The sequence below is a fragment of the Spermophilus citellus genome (genome assembly GCF_964194105.1).
Source record: "Spermophilus citellus genome assembly, chromosome: 2".
NCBI classification, from domain to species: Eukaryota; Metazoa; Chordata; class Mammalia; order Rodentia; family Sciuridae; genus Spermophilus; species Spermophilus citellus.
Window position 1 is genome coordinate 169849260 of NC_138183.1, and position 27158 is coordinate 169876417.

Below are 27158 nucleotides of genomic sequence, written 5' to 3' on the forward strand. Positions count from 1 at the left end.
TCCTGAAAAATCCATAACATTTGTTTAAAAGTCAAGAAGAGCATGTTTTTTGCATCCCAATTTTGCTGGCCTGCTTCGGTGCTCAATGAATGTAATCTTCTATTCACTTTATATTCAGAATAAAACTGTATTTGAACAAACTAAACAAAGGGAAAAATAAATTGTTGCCTTGAAAGTACTCAAATGACTACTTACCCACAGGCATCTATGATAAGCAATAAAATAATTTTTAGTATTAATAGATACACTTTACATTCATATTGGTGTGGTTTAAATTTATCTCTGCTTAAAGTTAACATTGTATACATTAATTCACAAGTTCTCAGGGACATGGTAAAATATGAATTCTTTGAGTATTATTTTATAACAAAGAGAATAAATTTATAAGATTAATTTTCTATTAGGAAAGCTATATCATTGTTCAAAATAATGATTGCAGTAAGTTAGTCCAGTTTAAGAAACCTAAGATAAATTTCACAGCATTTTCAAGATTATCAAAACACTTTGATATTTATTGCTTATTCCTTAGTCAATATTCAAGTGGAAAATATTTTTCAATAAATTTTTGTATGTAAAAGAAAGAAATTTAGATGACTTAATAAACTAGTTAATTCTCTTTTTAAACATAAAAGCACTGAGACGCATATTTACTATAATTTTCTGGGATGCTGAACTGGCTCTTTAGTTGATGGTTTAATTTTCTATCACCCCAGGAATTGCTGACAACTATAGATACTATATAATATTTTCTTGGCCTTTAAGATAAAAATAACAAAACTTACTAAATTCAAATGACCCAACACTCATCCCACCTCCTGTCTTGCTGACAAGGAGAAATTAAATTGTTTTCTGATTAATTACATGTCTAATGCCACCAATGCACAGCTGATAAGAGTCAAGTTGGAGTCCTACACAAAGGTGGTCTACATTATCATCACGACTTCCTTCCCAGGGGGACAATACAATGTGCAAATATATAATTTAAAAATAATCATGAAGTAGCTATAATCCATTTCTCTTCCTCGAGTGCAGTCAGCCAGTCAGAATTAATAGTATCAGGCACCTGTTTGCTGTAACACTTCTGTTTTCATTTTCCTTTGTAAGTTCTTAGGCAGCACTAACTGGCAGTGACAAAGTTCTGTGCAATTTACCACACTGCCACCAAAGAGGAGAGAATTTGTATAAGCTTATCAATGACAGACACTCTCTGTTCAACAGTATATCATCCATTTGGCAGCAGGAACAAACTGTCACCTCTTCAATAAAATGGATGTATCCCAAAGGAGAAGAATGAGGTCAAAGTAGACAGAAAAAAAATGTTTTCTTCTTGTTGTTGTTATTTTTAAAGCAATACAGCTTACCACAGAAGCATCTGAAGGTAATTTAGAAGACAGGAACTCCGTGTACTTATGCAATTCTATACTTATGTAGGTCTAGGAGGAAGGTAGCTCCCATCAATTGGGTTTCCTTTCTTGTCTCAACTTCATGCTATCTGGTATGTTAAAAAAAAGCATGGGTGCAGGAGGCAGTCACCTAATCCCCTCCTGATACTTCATTAGCTGTCGCCCACAGGACAGATCCTACCTCCCTGAGCCTCTCCCTGCTGAAAACACACTATATTTTATTTGCTCCAATACATAGAGTTGGACCACACATCTCTTATATTTAATTGAGATTTATAATTTTTGGCAGGGAATGTAAACATCTCTGTTCGAGTAAACCCAATTAAATATTATTAAGTTTATAACTTTTGATAGAAATTTATATAGTAGATCTGGGGTGTTGAAAATGTACATTGGTACTGAGAAGTACAAAATGAATGCTTAAAAAAAACAAAAACAAACTTAAACCAAATGAGAGTATGATGATGAATGTAATAATACTTATTTTCTCACCCATTCTAATAATAAAAAAATAATAATAATGGTAGATAACAAATATTGCCTCCCCCTTCTTAGTATCCTTTCAGGCTGTTATTCTATAGCTTCTGTCATACCCATCAAAAAGCAATCAGAGAGGGGGTTTCAAGATGGAAGAATAGAGCAGGTCACTTTTCTGGCTGTTCCATGATGTGAAACGAAGAAGAGAAGACAGGCAGTTTCTCAGCAAGGTGGGTGAATGAATACAAATAAGGGGGACTTTACTGCAATTTAATACTGGACACTCAAAACAGATTGGAGAATCAGGAGGTCAGATATAATAAGGAAGAAATCCCCAGCACCACAGCCCTGGGCAGAGAACACAAGCCAGAATGGCCCCTCAGGGAACACAGTAAAAGGGATAAGGGAATAAAAGGAACCCACATTTGTAGGAGGGCTAAGGCATGTCTGGATAAGGAGAGTTTAAGATCAAAGATACTGCCCAACTAAACTGAAAGGTCCATTGCACAATATCCTTGTGCAGGAAAGAAATTCCATCTAGGCAGCATGTGGAAGTCAGAGAAAGGAACCGTTTTGCATTCACAGGGCAGGGGCCAGTGGCTGAGGGAGCCAATTTCTGGCAAATTTGCATCTGGCCCCAAAAATAGGCCTGGCAAACCTATGCTGTGCAACAGAGAGTGTGCCAAGTGACCAGGAGAGAATCAAATGTGTAGAGAAGTTTACACAGGGGAATGTGGGTTGTAGAAACTCACCTGGCCCTCCTCCTCCTCCTCCTCCTCCAATCCGGCTGCTTGCAGTGCCACCTGGAAGAGGCAAATCCTGGCTGAGAATTCAAAAGGGCACGGGTGGGAGAGATTAAGTTTGGAGACTGAACAGAACACCAGGAAATGTGTGGTAGGCAGGTGCTGTAGTGGACTAAGAATTGGCTCCTATACCACACAAGTGGAACCCAAAAGAGAGCCCTGGGGTGCAGGCTTCCAGTGTGGACAAATACTTACTAGTCCCTGGAGGAGTTCTAATTTAAAATCTTGGGACCAATAGGCATTCAGCGAAGAGCCTACAGGCTACTTAAGGCTAAACCCTTCCTCCAGATGTTCTATCTCCAGGATAAACCTTCTCATCCTAGCAACCCCACCCTGAGGGTAGAGCAGACATCTTACTCCAGACCTAACACTGCTGAGAAGGGATGCTGAGAATCTCTTGATCTCCAACAGAAATAATTCTTTAACTTTTAATCAAGAACTTTTTTTCCTCCTTTTTTTTTCTCCTCTCTTATTCTACCACTTTTAAAACCAGTTATTTTCATGGATCAGTTTATTGAGGACTAGGATGTTTGATTAGTATATTTCAGCTTTGTTTTGTATTCTTTTACTGTTAGGGTTTTTTTTTGTATGTTCAATTTTTAAAAATTTTACATTATATATATATATTTTTTTTTCTTTCATTTATTTGTTTCCTTTGATTCTTGTTTTAGTCAGCTATTTCACTGCTGTGATATGACTAGAACAATTTTAGGAGGAAAGGTTTATTTGAGGACTCATGATTTCAGAGGTCATAGTCCATAAAATCCTGGGCTCCATTCCTAAGGGCTGGAGGTGTGGCAGAACATCACAGAAGAAAGAGTGTTGCTATAGGAACCAGTTCACATGATGATCAGAAAGCAGTTAGAGCCTCCACTTGCCAGATACAAATATACACTCCAAAGCCATGTCCCCAATGCCCAACTCCTCTACCTACACACTACCACTTCAGTTATCACTTAGTTAATCCCTATTAGGGGATTAATTCACTATTTGGTTAAGATTCTCATAACCCAATCATTTCTCCTCTGAACTTTCTTGCACTGTCTCACACATGAGCTTTTGGGAGAAATCTCACATCTAAACCATAACCTTCTGCCCTTGGCCTCCAAAAGCTTACAACCATCTCATAATGCAAAATACATTTTGTCCATTTCCAAGAGTCCCCACAGTCTCAACAATTCTGAGATTGCTCAAAATTCAAGTCCAAAGTCTTCTCTGAGGCCCAAGGCAATCTCATTCTATGAGCGCTGTAAAATTAAAAGCAATTTATAAGTATTCAATATGTAATGGTACACAGTAAACATTTCCACTCACAAAATTAGGGATAGAAAGAAGGGATAGGAACAAAGCAAGATGGCTATCCAGCTGGGCAAACAAGTCTTATAGCTCCTTGTCTGGTACCTGGGGCACATGGCATTATGATGTACTCTCCAAAAGGTTTGTGCTCTGCTCCTGTAGCCATATTGGTTGCAATCCAAGTGACTTTTCTGTTGGCTTGTCTTTGTTTAATTCCTGCAGCTTTCCTAGGACAATGTCCCACATTTTGGGCATTTCTTAATCTTGGGGGTCACCTTTGCAGCTTCAGCTTCCTCCTCAAATCTCCGCATTTAAGTTTCTCAGTATTCCCATCAGGTACTCTTACCTTGCTGCATTTTATCATATCATAATGAAATTAAATTAGAAATCAATGATAAAAAAACAAGCTATTCCAACACCTAGAGACTAAATAATATTCTATTAAATGAATAGTGTATTGCAGAAGACATCATAGAGGAGATTTAAAAATTCTTAGGGGTAAATGTGAATACTGATATAACATATCAAAATCTCTGGGACACTATGAAGGTAGTAGTACTAAGAGGAAATTTCATTGCATGGAATTCATTTCTTAAAAGGAAAAAAAAAAGTCAACAAATGAATGACCTAACATTACATCTCAAAGCCCTAGAAAAAGAAGTACAAATCAACAACAAAAGCAGTAGAAAACAGGAAATAATTAAAATTAGAGCTGAAATCAATAAAATTGAAACAAAAGAAAAAATTGACAAGTTGGTTCTTTGAAAAAATAAACGAAAGTAATAAATCCCTAGCCATGCTAATGAAGAGAAGGAAAGAGAAAACACAAATTCTAATATCCATGATGAAAAAGGAAATATCACCTGAAATATTCAAATACAGCACCCCTTCATATTCAAAACACTAGAAAAACTAGGGATAATAGGAACATATCTAAACATTGTAAAAGCTATCTATGCTAATTGCCAGGCCAACATCATTCTAAATGGATAAAAATATAAAGCATTCCCTCTAAAAACTGGAAAAAGACAGGGATGCCCTCCTTCACTACTTCTATTTAACATAGTTCTTGAAACTCTAGACAGAGCGATTACAGTTGAAAGGAGTTAAAGTGATTTGGATAGGAAAAGAAGAACTCACACTATCATTATTTGCCAGCAACATGATTCTATACCTGGAGGATCCAAAGAATTTCTCCAGAAAATTTCTAGAACTAATAATTGAATTCAGGAAAGTAGCAAGACATAAAATCAACACCCATAAATTAATGGCATTTCTGTGTATCAGTGATATATCCTCTGAAAGAGAAACTAAGAAAACTACCCCACTTACAATAGCCTCAAAAAAATAAAATACTTGGGAATCAACTTAATGAAAGAGGTGAAAGATCTCTACAATGTAAACTATAGAATGCTAAACAAAGAAATTAAAGAAGATTTTAGAAGATGGAAAGATTTTCCTTGTTATTGGATAGGCAGAATTAATAGTGTCAGAATGATCATACTACCAAAAGCACTATACAGATTCAGTGAAATTCAAATCAAAATCCCAGTGACATTCCTCATAGAAATAGAAAGACCAATCATGAAATTCTTCTGGAAAAATTAGAGACCCAGAATAGCCAAAGCAATTTTTAGCAAGAAGAGTGAAGCAGGTGGCATCACTATACCAGAACTTAAAATATACTGCAGAGCAATACCAACAAAAATGACATTGTATTGGCAGCAAAATAAACTTGAAGACCAATGGAATAGAATAGAGGACACAGAGACAAACTAATGTAAATACAGTTATTGCATGCTAGACAAAGATGCCAAAAATATATATTTGGAGAAAAGATAGCCTCTTGAACAAAAGGTGCTGGGAAAACTGGAAATACATTTGCAGCAAAATGAAATTAAGCCCCCTATTTCTCACCATGCACAAAACTCAACTCAAAGTGGATTATGGACCTAGGAATTAGACCAGAGACCCTGTGCTTAATAGAAGAAAAAGTAGGCCAAAATCTTCATCTCTTTGGAAAGGACCCAACCTCCTTAATGAGACTCCTATAGCATAAGAAATAAAATCAAGAATAAATAAATGGGATGGATTGAAACTGAAAAGCTTCTTCTCAGCAAAAGAAAAAAAATCTGTGGGGGCTGGGGATGTGGCTCAAGCGGTAGCGCGATCGCCTGGCATGCGTGCGGCCCGGGTTCGATTCTCAGCACCACATACAAACAAAGATGTGTCCGCCGAGAACTAAAAATAAATATTAAAAATTAAAAAAAAATCTGTGAGGTGAAGAGAGAGCCTACAGAAATGGGGGGAAATTTTACCACATGCACATCAGATAGAGCACTAATCTCTAGGATATACAAAGAACGTGAAAAAACTTAACACAGACAAAAAAAACAAATCAAATAACCCAAACAATAAATGGGCTAAGGGACTGAATATATACTTCTCAGAAGATGATATACAATTGATCAACAAATACATGAAAAAAAGTTCAATATCTTTAGCAATTAGAGAAATGCAAATCAAAACAGCTCTAAGATTTCATCTCACTCCACTCAGAATGGCAGCTATTTAGAATATAGACAACAATAAGTGTTGGCAAGGATGTGGGGAAAAAGACACTTATATATTGCTGGTAGAACTGCTAATTGGTGCAACCAATCTGAAAAGCAGTATGGAGATTCCTTAGAAAACTTGGAATGGAAGAACCATTTGACCCAACTATCCCACCGTTTATACCCAAAGGCCTTCAAAACAGCATACTACAGTGACACACCCACATCAATGCTTATAGCAGCCCAATTCACAATAGCTAAATTGTGGAACAAATATGGATGTCCTTCAATAGATGAATGAATAAAGAAACTGTGGTCTATATACACAGTAGAAAATTACTCAGCATAAAAGAGAATAGGTAAATGGAAGGAGTTGGAGAATCATGCTATGTGAAGTAAGACAACCCCCAAAACCAAAGGCCAAATGTTTTCTCTGATATGTGTATGCTTATCCATAATGATGGTAGGAGGAAGCATGTGAGGAATGGAGAAACTGGATATGGCAAAGGGAAGGGAGGGGAAAGGAGTGGGTGTAGGGGTAGAAAAGAGTGGAATGAGATGGACATCATTATTCTAAGTACATATATGAAGACACAAATGATGTGACTCTACTTTGTGTACAACCAGATAAATGAAATATTGTGGTCTATATGTATACTATGAATTTAAATGCATTCTGCTGTCTTGTATAATAAATTAGAATAAATAAATTTAAAAATGACTGGCAAATCACATATAAAAACATATTAAAAAGATAGTGTACCACTATCAAGTTTAGTTCAACACAGAGAAATCAATAAACACTATTCATCACATTAATAGACTTAAAAACAAGAATCACATGATTATCTCAATACATGAAGAAAAAGCATTTGATAGCATACAACACCCATTCATGTACAAAAAAGTAGAAAAACTAGGGATATTAGGAACATACCTTAACACTATAAAAACTCAGCTAATGCCAAGGCCAACAACATTTTATATGTAGAAAAACTGAAAGCATTTCCCTCTAAATATTGGAACAAGACAAGGATTTCCTTTTTCACCACTTCTATTCAACTTCATCCTTATACCTCTAGCCGGAGATTGGCAGACGAAAGAAATTAAAGGGATACAAATATGAGAAGAACTCAAAGTATCCCTGTTTTCTGATGGCATAATTCTGTTTAGAAGATCCAAAAACTCTACCAGAAAATTTCTAAAACTCATAAATGAATTCAGTAAAGTAGCACGATATAAAATTAATAGCCATACATCAAATGCTTTCCTATATATCAGTGATGAATCCACTAAAAGAGAAATTAGGAAAACTAATTCATTCACAATAGCTTCAATAAAACAAAATAAAAATTTGTAAATTAATCTAACAAAAGAGGTGAAAGAACTCTAAAATAATAACTGCAGAGCTCTAAAGAAAGAAATTGAAGAAGACCTTAGAATATGAAAGATCCCCATGTTCTTGGATAGGCAGAATTAATATTATCAAAATGTCCATACTACCAAAAAGTGCTGTCCATATTTAATGCATTTCCTATTAAAATTCCCATGACATTCTTCATAGAAACAGAAAGAGCAGTCATGAAATTCATTTGGAAAAATAAGAGACCCAGAATAGCCAAAGCAGTCATTACCAAGAAAAGTGAAGCAGGGGCATTACAATACCAGACCATAAATTATACCACAGAGCTTCAGTAACAAAAATTGCATGATGTTGGCACCAAAACAGACATTAGACCAAGGGTACAAAATAGAAGACACAGAGACAAACCCACTTAAATACAGTTATCTAATACTAGACAAAGGCACCACAAACATACAATGGAGAAAAGATAGCCTCTTCAACAAATGATGCTAGAAAAACTGGAAAACCTATGTAACAAAATACAATTAAACCCCTCTCACCCAGCACAAAATTCAACTCAAAGTGGATCAAAGACCCAGGCATTAGACCAGCGACCCTGCACCTAAAAGAAGAAAATATAGGCTCAAATATACATTATGTTGGCTTAGGAATGGAATTCCTTAACAAGACTCCTAAAGCACAAGAAGTAAAAGCAAGAATCAACAAATGGGATGGCATCAAACTAAAAATCTTCACAGCAGAGGAAATCAAGATTTTGAACAGAAAGCCTACAGAATGGGAGAAAATCTTTGCCACCTGCACCTCAGATAGAGCATTCATCTCTAGGATATATAAAGAAGTCAAAAATTTAGCACCATAAAACCAAATATCCCAATCAATAAATGGGCAAATGGACTGAACAGGCACTTCACAGAAGAAATACAGTTGGTCAACACATATATGAAAAAATGTTCAAAATCTCTGGCAATTAGAAAAATGCAAGTCAAAACTACACTGAGGTTCCATCTAACTCCTGTCAAAATGGCAATCATGAAGAATACAACTAACAATACATGTTGGTGAGGATGTGGGGCAAAAGCACACTTGGGGCTGGGACTCAGTGGTAGTGAACTTGCCTGGCATGTGTGAGGCATTGGGTTCAATTCTCAGCAGGGCATATAAATAAATAAAAAATAAAGGACTATCAACAACTAAAAAATATATTTTAAAAAATATACTCATTCATTGCTGGTGGGATTGCAAATTGGTACAACCATTCTGGAAAACAATATGGATATTCCTAAAAAAACTTGGAATGGAACCACCATTTGATCCAGCTATTCCACCCCTCAGTATATACCCAAAAGACACTGCCACATAATGTTTATAGTAGTTGAATTCACAATAGTTAAACTATGGAACAAGCCTAGGTGCCCTTCAACAGAGGAATGGATAAAGAAAATGTGATATGCATAGACAATGGAATATTACTCAGCCATAAAGATAAATTAAATTAGGGTATTTGCCAGTAAATGCATGGAACTGGAGAATGTCATGCTAAGTGAAATTAGCCAATCACAATAATCCAAAGACCAAATATTCTCTCTGATATGTAGATGCTAATTCACTTTAAGTATGGAGGGAGGTAAGGGAAGAATAGAAATACTTTGGATTAGACAATAGTGGGGAATGAAGGGAAAGGAGGGGGAATAGGAATAGAAAAGATAGAAGAATGAAGCAACATTATTTTGCTAGAATCATATATGAATACACGACCAATGTAATTGCATAGCCTGCACAACCAAAAGAACAGGAGATTGTACTTCATGTATATATAATATGTCAAAAAGCATTCTACTATCATATATAACAACAAAAAAAACCCTAAGTAAAATAAAAAAAAAAAAAAAGCAGCAGCAGCAGCAGCAGTCAGAGCCAGATGCAGTGGCACACGCCTGTCACCCACAGGCTTGGGAGGCTGAAGCAGGAGGATCAAAAGTTGAAAGCAAGCCTCAGATATATATTGAGGCCCTAAGCAATTTATCAAGACCCTGTCTCAACATAAAATATTAAGAAGGCTGGCGATCTTACTCAGTAGTCAAGTGGCCTTGGGTTCAATCTCTGGTACCCATTCTCAAAAAAAAAAAAAAAAAAAAAAAAAGCAGTCAGACACATCTCAGTGACTTCATCGCATGTATGCAAAACACTTCTCTGGGATTCCCATTTAATGGGCTATTCACTGCTTTTCTCTGTGAGTCCATCTAGATTCTTACCTATGGTTCAGAGTTTAATTAAGCATGTGCTAAAAAAAATGTAAAAGTAACAAAAAATCATGTGACATTAAGCAAACTTATGGAGACACAAAACATAATAATAGGAAAAGAGATGGAACTGCTAATCTTTGTGCATGCTAACAAATCAAAAACACCTCTGACTGTTCTTTACTCTCATAAAGCTGCTCCTGTTAAAGGCAATGCTGTTATTATTACCAACCCCGACTACTGTGTATAAGTACACAGATGTGTATGTTTTCACGCTTCACCAATAAGGACCAATTTACATTTCACAGAAAAGAACCTACTTATAATAAATACTAAATACTATTAAGATATCCTCCAATTGTTAAACTATTCTAAAGAAATCATAATTGATAGCCACAGACCAAAGGACTATGATGATTGAAAAACCTATTACATGGGGTATTCTGCATAAAAGACTAGGTCAATTTAAACATTTTATTTTTTGATGTTGTTCCTTTGACTATGGACACTGAGTAAAAAGCAATTTGTAAAGAGCTATATGTCAGGAAATTTGATTTTAAATTCAAAATATATAAAGTGTGGTTAAATTGTCTCCTTCCAATTGTTACCTCTTCACATACTTAGAGAAGTATTCTTAAAGTATAATTTTGAAATATAGCAACAATATGACTTTTTACAGAGTAAAAATTAAAATGTATTGAGCCCCCATGTACATATTCATAAATTGTCAATAGTAATTATGATTCCCTCCAAATGGTTTCATATAATGAATCTAAAAGCTTAGCTTTTATTGAAGTTAATTTTGATTGATGAAAATAAATTTACTGATTTTAAAAGCATTTGTAAGCTCACCTAATAAGGTTATGTCACAATTTTCTATTTGCTAATATGCCTGAAATAAGAATGCAGAGAAATATTCATTCTTTACTGTTTACTAAGAATAGTTAGAATTGTTACTATTTACAGATGAAACAATCACAGAATGTTTTAGTCAGCTTTTTGCTTCTGTGACTAAAGGACCCAATGGGAACAACTTTAGAGGAGAAAAGTTTATTTGGGGGCTCACGGTTTCAGATGTCTCAGTCCACAGACAGCAGGCCCCATTTCTCGGGGCTCAAGGTGAGGCCACAACATCATGACAGAAGAGTGTAATGGAGGGAAGCAGCTCACGTGATGATCAGAAAGCAGAGAGAGAGAGACTCCCCTCACCAGATACATACATATACCCTGAAGCCATGCCCCCAAGTTCCACCTCCTCCAACCATACCCTAAGATTTCAATTACTTCTAAATTAATCCCTACCAGGGGATTAACCACCGATTGGATTAAGGCAATCACAACCTAATCATTTCTCTTATGAACCTTCTTGTACATGTGAGCTTTTGGGGGATAACTCACATCCAAGCCATAACACAGAAATATATATGTATGTGAGGAACTGCAAATAAACATTTTTTATTGCTATATGTACATTCTTTGCAATGAGATTTGGAACTACTCTTTTCGAGAATTTGAACTTACTTTTCTACTCCTTGATTCAGGCTTTGGCCCATGGGATTTGCTTTGACCAATAATACAGGGGCAAACATAAAACAGGCTTCAAAAGTGCTTGCAGATTGGGGTTTACACTTTTTTTCTGCTGTACCTGGGAACCTGCAAGCACAATCACCTAAAAGACCCCAAGTTAGTCTGCTGGATGGTTGGAGATGAGACTAGCATACTCCTAAGGCTCTTCCCTGTTATAAATACCCATGTGTGGAAAGAAATCAAACAATTTCTCGAAAGTGAGCTAGCAAGGCAAGGTTTACTTCTGACAGAAGGGCATGCTACAGAACCAGATTAGCAAAGCGCACCTGTGCATTTTGCCTGCTTGTATCCCTAAGGTAGTGCTGCCCTTTGCCCTGATTAGAGGAACTTGGGGTTAGAATCTATGTGATTGGATAATTTAAAATTGGGGCCTGGTACACAACTAAAATACAAGGCTGCGTCAGGATCAATAGTTCAAAATCAGCCTTAGTAACTTAGCAAACTCCTAAGCAACTTAGCAAGACCCTGTCTCTAAGTAAAATGTAAGAAGGACTGGGATGAACCTTAGTGGTTAAGTACCCCTGGGTTCAATCCTTGATCTCAAAAAAAAAAAAAAAAAAAACAAAAGGTGGGCAAAGGGAAGGGTTATAATTAAAATGGCTACCAGACTTTCTGTTTCTCACATTTGCTAACAAGGAGTCACTCACTCACCAGCAGTGTGAACCCTGATAAGACCATCCAATCTTACCCTGTCAAACCTCTCACGAATGGATGTGTTTCCTTTATAGATGTAAATTTGTCTTACAATAAAGCAACTTTGCAGAAGTACTCCTGTGTCTGCAATTTCTCAAAATAACCAACTCAAAATATTTTAAGATGCCAAAAGATATATTTGGGGGTGGCATATTATGATCTCCTGCAGACATACTTTGGGGTGGAGTGTCCTGAGCCCCATCACCAATGTTCTCATTTCACTCAGATTTCCCTAGTATTAATTTAGTGTTCTTTTTTCTGTAATGGAATCCTATCCAGGATACCACCTTATATTTAGTTGTCATCTTTCCTAATGTTTTTTTCTGTGATGGTTTTTCCAACTTTCTTTATTTTCAATGACATTGTAAGCTTTAAAGAATACTAATCAGGTGTTTTACAATGCCCCTTAGTTGGAATTTTTCTCATCATATTTTTTCTCATGGTTTGTCTGGGATTATGGATTTGGGGAAGAAAAACCACAGGAATGAGGCGTCATTCTCATTTCATTTTATCAAGTGTAAATTTTATCAAATGATATCCCAACTAAACTTGACTTTGATCGTCTCTGGCTGAGGCACTGATGACCAGGCTCACCCATGAGAAATTTAGTCTTTTTAGCCTCTTTTCTATTCTGTACACTTTGAAAAGTACTTTGGCAAGTTAATCTGTGAAATTCCTTCTTAAGGGGAGAATATTCCACAACCTCTTCAACGAGGAAGTGTCTACATAAATTATTTGAAATTCATCTACATGAAGATTTGTCTGTTCTCCCAATTCATTTATTTATTCAATCTTTTATTTTCATAATTATGAACTTGTGGGTATTTTTTATTATTTAAATTATAACCTAATTCTTTTTTTTTAATTTATTTTGCTGCCCAAATTGTTCAAGTTTTGGCTAATGGGAACTTTTTGCTTTGTTTCTTATATCATATTGGCAACACTAAGCTTCTTATATTCTTTAAATTTGCTAGTTTGTTTTAGCACTTCCTTATTTCCTGGCACTACAGGATAATATTTTATGATTTATTTGTTTTCTATCCCAGTCCTAGAATCATCATTTATTGAAGAGCCCTGGCTCCTTTCGGCAAAAATGGGTGTTAGAAAGCAAGATTGTAGGGCTGGGGATGTGGCTCAAGGGGTAGCGCGCTCGCCTGGCATGCGTGCGGCCCGGGTTCGATCCTCAGCACCACATACCAACAAAGATGTTGTGTCTGCCGATAACTAAAAAAAATAAATAAATATTAAAATTCTCTCTCTCTCTCTCTCTCTCTCTCTCTCTCTCTCTCTCTCTTAAAAAAAAAAAAAAGAAAGCAAGATTGTAATACCATGTGTGCTGGTTTCTGTTGGGATGCATTGCTTCTAAGCCTTCTCAACTGGACTTTTATATGTAAGCATCTACATCTATCTTGAGCAAAATATGAATTTATTCTAATGTCTCCAACCCCAATTCATCACCATGTGCAAGATTCTAAGCCTTACCCTTTGCTTGAAATGTAACTACCCACTCCAACAGTCAGAAATCTGGCCTCTACCATCTGCTAGCCCTTGGCTTAATTGTTCAAATCTAGTATGCATTTAGGTTGGCTTCAGAAATGCTAAACAATATTATAAAACAGAGTACCATGCTTAAGTACAGTACCTTTTGCCCTTAGTCTGCAAACTCATTTCAAAAGTTACTCTGGTCACCTTTACCCCACATTCTCCTAATTCAAGCTTGCTTCATATATTGGTAATATAGTTTGATTATTTGTCATACGTTCTGTTTTGGGTACTTCTTATCTCCTAAACTATTTCTATTTAATTTGCACACATTAAGGTTCACTCTATGATAGAAAGTTCTATATGGTTTTGATAAGTGCATAACATCATGCCTTTTCATTACTGTTTTATACAGAGTACTTTCACCATCTTAAAAAAAAAAATGCCCTTTGCTTCATTTACTCACCCCATCACCCCTGAACCAGCCTTTGGCAATCACTGACTTGCTTGTCTGTAGATTTTCCCTTTTCAAAAAGTAACAGAAATAGAAACATATAGTATGAAATCTATTCTGAGTAACTTCTTTCAATGCACATAGGAATCATTCATGTGTTTATACAACTTATAATTCATTCTTTTTTATCACTGTTTAAATCACTGAACAGTACTCCATTATTTGGATTTCACAGTTGGTTTATACAGTCATTTATTAAAGGACACCTATGTTTCTAGTTTTCAATTATTATTAATAAGACTACCATAAATATTTATAGAGAGGTTTATGTTTGGACATGAATTTTTTTTGTTTGACACATAATAATTGTAACTATGTTCAAATGAGTTAGATAAATGCCTAGGAACTCAATTGCTTCATCATTTGAGCTTTCTCTCTGTAAGAAATTGCCATTTTTAAAGTGACTACACCATTCTACATTCTCACTATCAATAAATGAGAGTTCCTATTGCTCCAGATCCTTATAAGCACTTGACATTGTTTCTATTCTTAATTTTTTGTTGTTATTGTAGTCATTTTGATGTGTGTGGTGGTATCTTATTTTACTTGTGGATCTATTTTGAATATAAGGTTGTAAGTTTTGTGAAAGTTGCCCAATCTTCATTATCCTCATCATCCAGTTAAAAAACAGGATTGTAATAATTCTTTTATATTTCTTAAACACTCCTAAAATAACCCATTCATTATGAAGATGTGAATTTGGTGTCAACATATCTTATATACAAACAGAGATATGATAAATAGTGGTATAAAGGTGTATTAAGAATTGTATGCAAAAAATAAGAGAGCTCATTATAATGGCATAATTTGGTGTGAACATACTTTATATACAGAGTTACAAAAATTGTGCTGTGAATGGATAATTATGAATGTAATGCACTCCATTATTGTCATGTATGTAAGAAATAAATTTAAAAAAGAAAGAAAAAAATCCCATTCATTTAAAATCTGAATAAATAATGCACCCTGGTACATGCCTGTAATCCCAGTGGTTTGAGATGCTGAGGCAAGGGGATCAAAGTTCAAAGCCAGCCTCAGCAACTCGGTGAGTCCCTAAATAACTCAGTGAGATCTTGTCTTTAAATAAAATTTTAAAAAGGTGGGCACTGGGAATGTGGCTCAGTAGTTGAGTGCCCCCTGGGTTTAATCCCAAGTATTAAAAGCAAGCAAACAAGAAACTGAATAAATAAAGGAAACATAAGTAAATTCTAAGTTTTCTCATATCTCTTCAATCAAATTTTCTGATTCAAACAGCAGCAACCACATAAAATGTGCTCATGACATAGAGTTTTCTTACCCTCATTTCTGTAATAGCCATCCACTGACTTGGGTACCCACAGTGTGATATTCACAACTTAAAGCAGTGATTTAAAAAATCAAAAAATAAAATATTAAATTATTAAACAGTGAAGTAAATATTAAATATAAGTATTGACCAAGTAATGAGAGCAGAATAGGACCTCTACTTCCAGAATAATATGATAAAATAAAAGAATAAAGATCAGTTTTCATTCTTGAAAACTGATTCTTTCACATTGAATAGACTTTAATTTTCACAGATGTATACAGAAGAGCTGAAATTAATCTGTTTAAAAAATAACTGATGTATTTGCTCCATGTTAAATGCAGGTATGATAACTAAAGATTAGATTCCATGTAATAATTATAAATTTCCTTTGTTTTCCTCTTATCTTTCTGCTTTACTTATTATGTTTGAAATACCACTTACCTCAAATCAATCTAATTATTGCTATCTTTAATGGTCTTGTTTACGCCCTGGAAGAATAACAACTGGGTAGCCACATGAGCTGGGAACCTGGCAATTACAGACCCCACTTCAGGCTGAGTCTGCTTCTCTTTCCACAACCGCAATATAATGCCTTTCTTGGAGGGAGTTTATTTGGGAAAATAGTGTTGGGCCAGTAAAAGAGAGAAAAAAAAATAGGACTGTTACTTAGATTATTACCTTTCCCTTTATCTAGCATTTCAGATTTATAAACAGAAATACTGGACAGTAGTGAAAGTGAAACAAAATATTGCATGAACATAGAACTAAAACCAAACAAACAAAATCTATTGACTGTTTTTGAAGTTAAAACTGGGCATTTTTAATTTCATTTCAAAACCCTACTTCTATCCCCATCATCATATACTTTATGAGTTTAAATGTAGAATGACGTTGAGAAGATGAGAGAGAAATAGAAAAATATCATCAGATAGTAATACTGTGCAGAAGGAAAAAACCTGAGATAGGACAAAATATCCATAGACTCCTTTATTTAATTTTTTAAGTAACCATAATGTTGATGAACTGTAATTTTCATTTAACTTTCAATGTCTTTGTAATTACACACCTTTTTACGTCACCACAGATCTGTCTAACAACATTTTGTCTTTCACATCTCTTATTTACTTTACCCATTTTTTTATAAGCACTGTCTTCAGCTTATAAAATTAATACAATACATTCATAATTATTTACTGCGTTACTTTGTAGTTATTTAATTTCTTGAAAACTAATCCTTTCAAGGATCAGTATTAAAAGATGGAAGAGGCTTTTACCTATCTTTTAAAGCATTTAGATATATTCATGCATGTTTTAGATGAGACAACATATACACAATTTGTGAATGAAAGGTTAAATTCATCTCTGTATTTAAAGAAATTCTGTTAGGTTTCAAACAAGATTTTTGAGCACAATCTGATAGCAAGTTAAAGATTATCTTTGATGGCATGGAAAAAACCACACATCATATATATAGTTGAATTTACATTGTTAGTATTTCACAAATAGTAAACATTTTATGAAAGACAAAGAATATCTGCTATAAAATTAGAATGCTAAAATATGGTACAAGTGGTTCTGAAAGTAATTAAAAATACATTCTATCTGGGTTTGTTCTGCTATCTGTTCTTTTTTGTAGACAATCTGCAGTTTTCTTAATAACACCCAATACAGAAAAGTTGAAGTTGTTAGGAGAATGTGTTTCATGCTTTGAAACAAACAAACAAAAAATTTTAGTATAGTCAATTTTTATTGCATAGTAATATAACAAGATATAAATGTTAAGGCTATTTGTGGTCATCTATAAAATGCATGCTCTGTACTTCACATGGCCATATAGTCTGTATTATACCCATTTTCATGCATATATATGCTATGCATTATTATATGTATGCATATGTTAATATGCATATTTATATTTAGTATTTGCAGAGTACTGAATTACCTTATATATATCAAAGTAAATATCTTATTATTTTAAAAATTAAGTTTAGTATACTTAAAACATTACAAATATCCTTAAAATAAAAGCAATCATTCATTCTAGAATTATAAATAATTACATTTTCAGATCCCCTTATTATATGTTACTTAAATTTTATTTTTAATAAAGACACTGAGTTAGATCAAATCAAGCTATAATTATTATGTGCATAGTATTTAAATTATTACCACATTTCAATTTCTTGACATTAAAAACAATAAACTCTGCCATCTTAATTGTTGTCATACTCCAAAGAATATAAACTGCTTTTATTTTTATTTTTTATTTTATTTATTTATTTTAGTTCCTGGGGATTGAACCAAGGGCCACTATACCACTGAACTATACCTCCCTCCAGTCCTTTTCCATTTTCATTTTGAGACAGGGTCTCAGTAACTTGCTTAGGGCATTGCTAACTTGCTGAGGGTGACCTTGAACTTGACATCCTCTTGTCTCTGCTTCCTGAGTCTCTGAGATTAGAGGTGTGTGCCTCTACACCAGCTCATAAACTACTTTTGCCAAATAAAAGATCACACTTTATATCCAAGATGCAGAACAATAATACTGAACAAAACAATGTTAGGGAAGCTGAGACACTAAAGAAAAATACATTGGTACAGTTTCTTTTAAATAACATCATATATATTTATATGTGTGTCTTTATATAACATATATAAATATCTAACATATAAAAATATATAATACATATAAATGTAAAGCCATTATTCTGTTTTTATATGGTGAAATTTAGCATTGTAGTTATTATAATGTAACTTTTATAATGATTTGATATAATATAAATATATATATGTACATATATGCACACAAAACCAAGTTTCCTGAAAGCCAACAATGGCTTTGATTGTAAACAAAAATCAATGAAGTAGATACTTATGTTATTAATATTTATAATTTTTATATTGTTTTATATTATATATTTTGATGTTATTCCATATTTTTATAATATTGAATTGTATATGACTTTTCGTTCTGCTAACAGAAATTTAAGGGTTGTTTGGTTTTTCTCTTGCTGAAAGATATAAAAATTAATATAAACTTTAACAAACACCAGAGGACACTTTGTAAGTGAGATCTTGAATATAGTTCTGTTAATTGATACTCAGAAAATTAAATAATTAGGCAGGCCTTTTACCTGAAAGACACCCGGTGACTGAGAGAAACAGAATTAATGTCCAAAAGGAAGCCATCCTGGGTCACTGGAATCTTGTGTGCTCCAGCGTATCTATCAGTGTTGATATTTCTTCATTAAAGATTGCCCTGTTGTAATAGATAACAACTTTCAAAAACAGAGAAAATAAATGACACAACAACACAAAAATCTCCTAACATGATAAATGACATAGTGGAAAGGTCAGATGAATATACACTTGAACATTGACCACAATAAAATAGTTTCTGTTACAACTCAATTAATGCACAGCACAAAAACTTCAGAGAAGTGATAAAGTCTCACTATCACATTTATTTATGTAGGATATTCCCTTACAGATAGTAAAAACATCAGGTTCTAATGGGGATAATTTTTCCTCACAGAGAATGTATAATAGCCATATTTATTACATTAGACAAATTATTGTACTAGAAAAATAGGGTAGAGGAACCAGTTACATTAATATATGCTCCTCTGCTCTAGAACATAACTAATGGTCAGTTAGCCAAGTGATTTTACACATTGTGCCTGTAAACTCCACAGGGAATACTTCTCATTTAATTATTAATGTCAACTGCCTTTGTTTATAACTCTGTACTATCTGTGATTATCTGTACTTGTTAGAGTTCCCTCCTTTGGTGAGTTATTTCTCTCAGCATCTTTTGCTAGCCAGAACCTAAGGGAAATAAGGATTTTCATGAATATTTAATATCTTTGTCTAATGCCATTTTTATAACAATAACCGGTATAGCACATTAATATCCTTAATTTCTTTTTTCCCTGAATGATAGAATAAGTGTAAAAGAATATAAAATTCTAACACTGAACTTTCTGTAAGAATTTGACAAATACATATTGGAAATTTCTGTCCTATACAGGCAGTTTCAGATTTTTGGGGTGCTAGCTGTGATTACCTTGGCCAAAGATGACTCAATTGAGAAATAATTGCCCAGTAGGTTGATGATTTTTATACAATAACTGCTTTCTTGGTGTGACCCTTCTTTATTGACTTATGCGTCCTGGTTATGTCTATCTTTAAGGAATAGCTTAAAAATATAGACAAGCATTCTTCCCCTTACTTACTTAACAATTTAATATAATTATACTAAAATAGGGAGTCTCTTGTTAATTCTTCTCCCTGAATAAAGCTAGTTCCATTTCATTGATATTTTAAAATATATGCCTTGGTAGTCTTTTTAATTTCATGGATATGGATCACTAGTAGAGAAGAAAGTTAAAAGTTAATAATGGCTGATTTATTTTTAACTACCTCTCATCAGAAAGAAACTTTCCACTGCTTTTTTTTATTTTGTACTGAATAAATATCAGAAACAAATACAATTTAAGGCACAAAAAATGGCCTCATAGATAATTTTTACAGTTTAGAACATTTTTATTATTTATAAAGTGCTCTTTACCAAAAACGAAAAAAAAAATGAAATAAAATGAACATATCCCATGCAGCAACTGAAGAAACTTGAAGTTTGCTAGAACTATAATTATAATTCATGAGAATAGCATATTTGAATAAGTTAATTTTCATTTCATAAGAAAATTGTCCTTCCTTGAATGTGAGTCCTGTGAATGTAATATAGTTTTGAGTAAACTTGAACTTGTTTGATGAGCTTCTACTCATTCCCATGTCCCCCCAAATTGTCCTTCCTTTCTCTATTATCAGTGTCTCAGTATTCTCTGTTGTCTTAAACATTTATCATCAAAAAGTACTCCTGGAGCGCTGTGTGCTATGCATTGGGAATGTTGAAGAGAAAATCCACATACATGTGTGCTCCTCTGCATTCTACAGACACAGAAGGGAAACATCACAAAGAGCCACCAGCAGGATGCCTTAAGTGTTACATAGAGAAAGAGCTATGTAAAGAAGAGCTGATTCCTAAAGATGGCAGGAGCTGGGAATAGTACAGCAGGCTCTTCAATAAAATGGCAAGGCAGTCATTGGCCTTCTGGTGGTCTCACCACCAGAGGAGAGGGTAACTTTGAAACAGGTTCAGGCAAATCCTCTCTGATAAGATGTTGTGTGGGCTGTTTTGAAAGAGTCTTTACATGTATACTCCAGACATTTTTTTTCCTTATTCTCTAATATAAATGATGGAAGATTGGATTTGATTGCTAAGAAATCCATTTTATATTAAAAGCTTTTTAGAAAAGAAAATGTGTGTGTGTGTGTGTGTGTGTGTGTGTGTGTGTGTGTGTATTCTCAAGCATCAATACTTGATTCTGAGGGATTAAACACACAAAATACCACACGTTCTTATGAAACAATGTGCTATAGTTTGGATCTCAAATGTTCTCCAAAGTCCAGTGTATTGAAGCTTAACTGTCGTCCTGTGATGATATTGGTGAGTGGTGGAAACTTCAGCAGGTGGGAGCCAAGTGGGAAAGAATAGGTCATTGGGGGCATGCCCTTGAAGGTCCCCTTCTCCCTCTTCTCTCTCCTTGCTTCCTGGCATACCAGGAGGTGAGCAGCTTGTTCCACCAAATGTGTTCCCTGCCATGAGGTACTACTGCTTTGTCACAGACCAGAAATCAGTGGACCAATTAACTATTCATTAAAACTTCGAAAACCATGAGCCAAAATAAATATTTTCCTGCTTATTAGTTGATTATGTTAGAAATTTTGTCTAAGAGAAAGCTGACTTGTTCATCTTAAGATGTTCATCTTGTTCATCTTCCTTTTTTCCTTTTTAATTCTCTCTCTCTCCTGATACCAGGAATTCAATTCAGGGGCACTCAACTACTAAGCCACATCCACAACCTTATTTTTTCTATTTTACTTGGAGACAGGGTCTCACTGAGTTGCTAAGCACCTTGCAGTTGCTGAGGCTGGCTTTGAACTCACAATCCTCCTGCCTCCACCTCCCTCGCCATTGGGATTACAGGTGTGTGCCACAGCACCCAGCTTCTCTCTCGTTGATTAAAGTAAAAAGTATATGTAACAATCTCAAAACTCTGAATATGTGAACCTTTTATATGCTTTCCTTCAAAACACATTTATCCTATGAGTTTAAGAAAATTACTATATCAAACTAATAATGAAAGGTAATTTATCACACATATTAAATTCCTTCTAGATGCCAGATTAAATTATAATCAGTAAATAAATGTCACCTTAGTAAATCAGAATGGTATGTATTTAGAAATGCCTTATTGGAGATTAACAGGTAAATATTACACTTGTTCACAGAGAGATTGAAAAGCCAGCAATACTAATTTGGAAACTACCAATCAGAAACATATTTTAAAAGCCTTCAATTTTTTTAAAGAATTTGTTTCAGTGCTTAGAATATATACCCATTATCACATGTAATATGTAAAGACCACTGATTGGAATGACCTATTTCTCTGCATTTCCCTGATTTATTGCAGTTATTTGTAAGTAAAGTATAATAAGGAATCATTGTATCAGGTTTCAGTTACAAATTATAAAGAACAAATGCATTGTGGGGTTGATGGCCTCAACAAGCATTTAAAAACATCACATCTTAATAGAGCTAGTTATATGCTATATAAAATAAATGAGGTAATAAAATATTATCACTTAACTACAAGTTAGTCTTTCTCTTAAAGATCCGCAAAGGAGACCTCTTTCAGTGACATATGTGAAAACAGAGATGGGGAGGGATGTTTATTATTGACTGCTGACTTCTCCCCAGTTCTATATGGGGCAGTGCCTTATGGGCAATTGTCATACAGCAGTCAGAATTATATTTTAGAACATAAATCAGATTGTACCGTATTTCTGTGTTTTGCTCTTAAAATAAAACCCCAAATAAGTAATATTGTTTACAGGGCCATATTCGCTGCTCTGATGCCACCTTTCTGTCTTCATTTTCTAAACATCCTGAACTTACTTCATTCTCAGACTCAGTTTCTTGCTGATTTTTAAATAGGCCAGGCATTCCTGTGTCTTCTTTCTGGACATCTCCAAAATCACTCCTTTTTCTACCTTACAGTTGTAAATCATCAAAAATTGATCCTTTAACCTTCTAGAGGCCCTTCTTGATCCCTCTCTTTAAAGCAAGCCACTTCCTGCAAGCCCTGTCACCAATTTTCCCTCTTATTTTTCTTCTTAGTAATTTTTGGTGTCTAAGGTTACACTTTTATCTGTGTATTTATTATCTTTTTCTCCTACTCAGTGTCATATACATGTAAGTAATGATGTCTGTCTCATTTATCTTCATAGATTCAACTTCTAGAAAATGACTGGCATTCAGTAAGCGTTCATTTACTCTATTTTAGATAACAATTATTGAATAAACTGTAGCCTACAGTGAGCACATTATTTAGTATAAGAAGAAAGATACCACTGTTTTTCATATTTCTGTAGCACTTCTAACATTGTGCTAAGCCCTTCACTGTCCAACTTCTAGTAATGTCTTATGAATAAAGATAATTTATCCAAGATATTTTATAGATATTTACCTAGTAAAGACAGAGTTGGGGTGAGAACTCTGTTAACCCTTAAGCTGTCTCATCTCACACAGGATTCCCAGCAATCCCTCCAACAGTCTCTAGAGCCATTTTATCTGCCTTAATTGAGACTAATTGAGTTAATAAAAATATTTAAAAACAACTCAAACATGCATACCTTAAATGTTGTCATCTGGCTAATATTTTTTTTTATATTCCTAGACAAAAGAGATTGAAGATGAGGAAGAAGTGATAGGAAAAGGGAAGAACAGAGGAATCAATCCAATCAGATTTTCATATGTGCATAGGAAGATGTAGCACAGTAGGTCCCAGCCTCAGGTGTATCTACAGGACACTAATGAAAAAAAATGTGAATTGTAAATGGATTGAAGAGGGATAAGTGGAGGGGAGGGAGAGGAACAGCGGTGGGGGTGGGGAAGTGCTGAGGACTGAATTGGAACAGGTTATGTTCCATGCTCTGATTATGTCAGAGTGTATACCAGTATTTTATATAACTAAAATGAATTTTTAAAAAGGAGTCTTCCTAATTAGGAATATTTTGGTGGACATATTCTCACTTTTATTTATTTATTTTATCCAAATACTCTTACTATTGTACCTTCATAATTCTAGGATTTTCATAATGCTTATTTAAATAACACAATTACGACTACATGTGCAATCTGCACAAACAGACTTTAGACACAAGCACACTGAGTCTTGGTAAGCATATAACTTACCAACTTACAATGAGGTAGCTAGTTAATGATAGAGGTAAATCTGCTTAGATGTGAACATTTCATTTGTTTTGAGTTATTTTTATTTATGGAGGTAATAAAGGATGTTAGTTATTCTGGCAAATTGGAAAAGTGGAGGTTAAATAAAAATGTCTCTATTCCGTTTGTATATGTCAGAACTATTACATGAGATACTTGGGCATAAATTTTCGTGAAGGAAATAAAATTATGAAAGATCTCTCTTTTTTCTGGAAATTGCATGCTCCATCTAAACCAGAAGTTTTCCCTGAGGCTGGAGCTAGTGGCATCTTTGCATGAAAGATATCTCTTAAGGTACGTGTAAGGTCAGAATAGGGTTCACAGAGAAGGAACATAAGATATGCTTTTGACGGGAGTTGTGTTCTAGATAACATTGAAGTTCTCTAGCTCAATGCACCTGGGCAAATCAATAGACAATAAGATGCAATAGAGATGTAGAAGAAATAAAATACAAATAAAAATGTGTGTTTGTGTTATAATTGCTATCATATATCTCTTGAAGGCCAAGCAACAGTGTCAGGAAGTGGGTAGACAGAATTTGGGCTCTTAAATATAACTAGATTGAATTATGATACTGTGAACCACAAGGAAACAAATGACAGTTCTGTACCCTGACAAGATGCTCTGGGATGTAGCAGGGAAACTGAGTTCACCATTGTTACATGTTTTAGAGATATTCTTCATGACTTTCTATTGTGTGTTGTTTAGCATAGTGAAAATCTATTTTTCTCATTCATTTTAATCTAAGATCAAATTTTGACCCCAACAGAACTTGCCCTTGTGGAAGAAAATCCAGCAAGAATTTAATAAAGAATAGCACCAGTCTTCTGAGACATTAAGTCAACTTTATCATTGTAGTTAAAACATAAAAGTAGAGAAAAATATAGTTGACAATTATTTATGGCTCAGTTTACTTAAGTCATGATTAGAGCTGGAAAAAAAGACAATTACTTTAGAAATCAGCCATCCACCAAAGGTTATGGTTCCCATCACCCAGGAACTGACACCAGGACAGGGTCACTACACCTGCCACCATGTAAAGACAGACAGACCTTGTGCCCTGTTGGGATCCAGAGTACTTGTCCATGGCCAGGTGGTAATAGATTTCTCTTTCTATTAATTTGAGAACTGTATCTAATAACTAAACTTCCTTCTTAAGGCAATATTCAAAATACTATAAAGTGTTTATAAACACCTTAATAAAATATTTAGGAAGAAAAAATTAAACCACCAGAAGTCAAAGCTAAATCAGAGCAACAGTTTGAAAATTGAAGTTAACTTTTACTGTTAGGTCATTTGCCAAATTCCGATAAACTTCAGGATGATGTTCTTGGCTACTCTGAAAGTAGATACCTAAACATAGGTTCTAGATCCCCAAGGGTGGATATTCAAATAGGAGAATCCAAATGTGTAGTTTCCAAATAGATCTCTCTCCAGAAAGAAATTCTATTCAGAGAAAATTAAATTAAAAATTTCAGTCTTAAACTGTGGATTTGGATGGAAAGGCAAAAGAAAATCTGAGTGAAAAATCCATAGTCAATATTTACAAAACATTTGAGAAAACAAGTCTCTGTGAGAGTTGAGAGAAATAATGAACGTCAGAGTCAATCTGCAAAGACTTCAAATATTTGACTTTTCAGACACACACATGCATGCACACACACATGTATATACATGGTCTTTATAAAAATAAAAGAATTGGTACCATGAGAAAGAAGAGAAACAAGAGAAATGAAGAAGTTATCTAGAAAGAATCCCAGAAAGGCAAACAGAAAGTTAAAAAGGAAGATGAACAGAACAAGGGTTTTAGTGAGCCCGTAATTAAGTATGTTTAATCAGATTTCTAGAAAAAGAGAGAATGGGTTGAGGCAATATACAAAGAGAGAGATAATTGATAAGATTTTGAGAAACTGATAAAAGTTAACAATTTTAAGATTCAGGGAGACCAGATTTAAAAAACAAAACAAAACAAACAAACAAACAAACAAACAAACAAAAAAACACCAAGAAGGATGGATACCCACACACATCATAGTAAAAATGCAGAACACCCCAAAACACAGAGAAAAATAAAACAAAAATCCAGAAAGAAAAAAGAGAATTAGCTATAAAACCATAAAAATCAGACTCAGTTAACTTCTTTTTATCAATCATGGGCTGTGAAGAGAAAAAAAAAAGCTATGAAGTGCTTTGAGGAAATAATTATCAAAAATCAAAAGGAGGTCATTAGCCTGAGGTTCTCTGTGTAATGTGAACAACAAACCAGAACTTGGAAACATTTTTTTATAACTGACTTTAAAAAAATGAACCTCCAAAAATGATCTCTTTTTTTTCTGGAAACTGTCTGATTGGTTCCTGCAATCACAAAGTGCCCAGCAGGTGATTGGTTGTACAACTAGATACCTCCCCTCAGACCATATCCAATGGAGGAAACCCCTGGTTGTGACCAATCCAGTCATCTGTACTCTGCCTCAGTATTCCCTCACTGATCATATTACCAGAACAGAGCCCTTTGAGTCTGCTTTGGTTTTGAGGGCTGCCTGATTTATGAATTGTTCTTTGCTCTAATAAATTGTTAAATTTAAATGGTCTAAAGGGTTTTTTCTTTTATCAATCTATAATTCTAGACCAAGTGAAAATTTCTTTAAAGGATAAGAGAGAAAATATCTCTTTACAGTGAATCAAAAACTGAAGTTTCTAAAAGTTAATTCTTATTGGGAAACATAGTAAATGATATTCATCAGGTATAAAGAAAAAATAATTGAACAGGTAATCTCTGAATGTGCAAAGGGATAAAACCATTACTCATGTATATAATGCTTAATATATGCCAGAGGCTGTCCTAAATATTTTTCTATAGGAATTTATTTAACACAAAGGATACTATGAGCTAAATCTATTATTCTCATTCTACAGATAAACAAGTCAAGGCACAGGGAATTTCAGAAAAATTTCCAAAGCCACACAGCTATTGAGTAAGCTAGGAATTAATATCTAGCCATGACTTTAACATACTCCACTATCTGAAAGAACAGTAACCAAAAATGTGTAGTGATCATCTTTACAAATAATAATAAATAGGGTAAAATGTAATAAAA

General features: G+C 34.3%; 1 protein-coding gene across 3 annotated transcripts in view; it reads right to left on the minus strand.

Moving 5' to 3' along the window:
* Window positions 1-18893, minus strand: part of CNTN5 (contactin 5) — a gene marked incomplete at both ends in the record, with an annotated part of 738975 nt that extends 720082 nt beyond the window's left edge. For all 3 annotated transcript variants that reach the window (XM_081281778.1, XM_081281777.1, XM_081281776.1), the window contains one exon: window positions 18839-18893. In XM_081281778.1, the coding sequence (XP_081137904.1) occupies window positions 18839-18893 (55 nt within the window). The remainder of the gene's footprint in view (window positions 1-18838) is intronic.
* Window positions 18894-27158: the final 8265 nt, after the last annotated feature.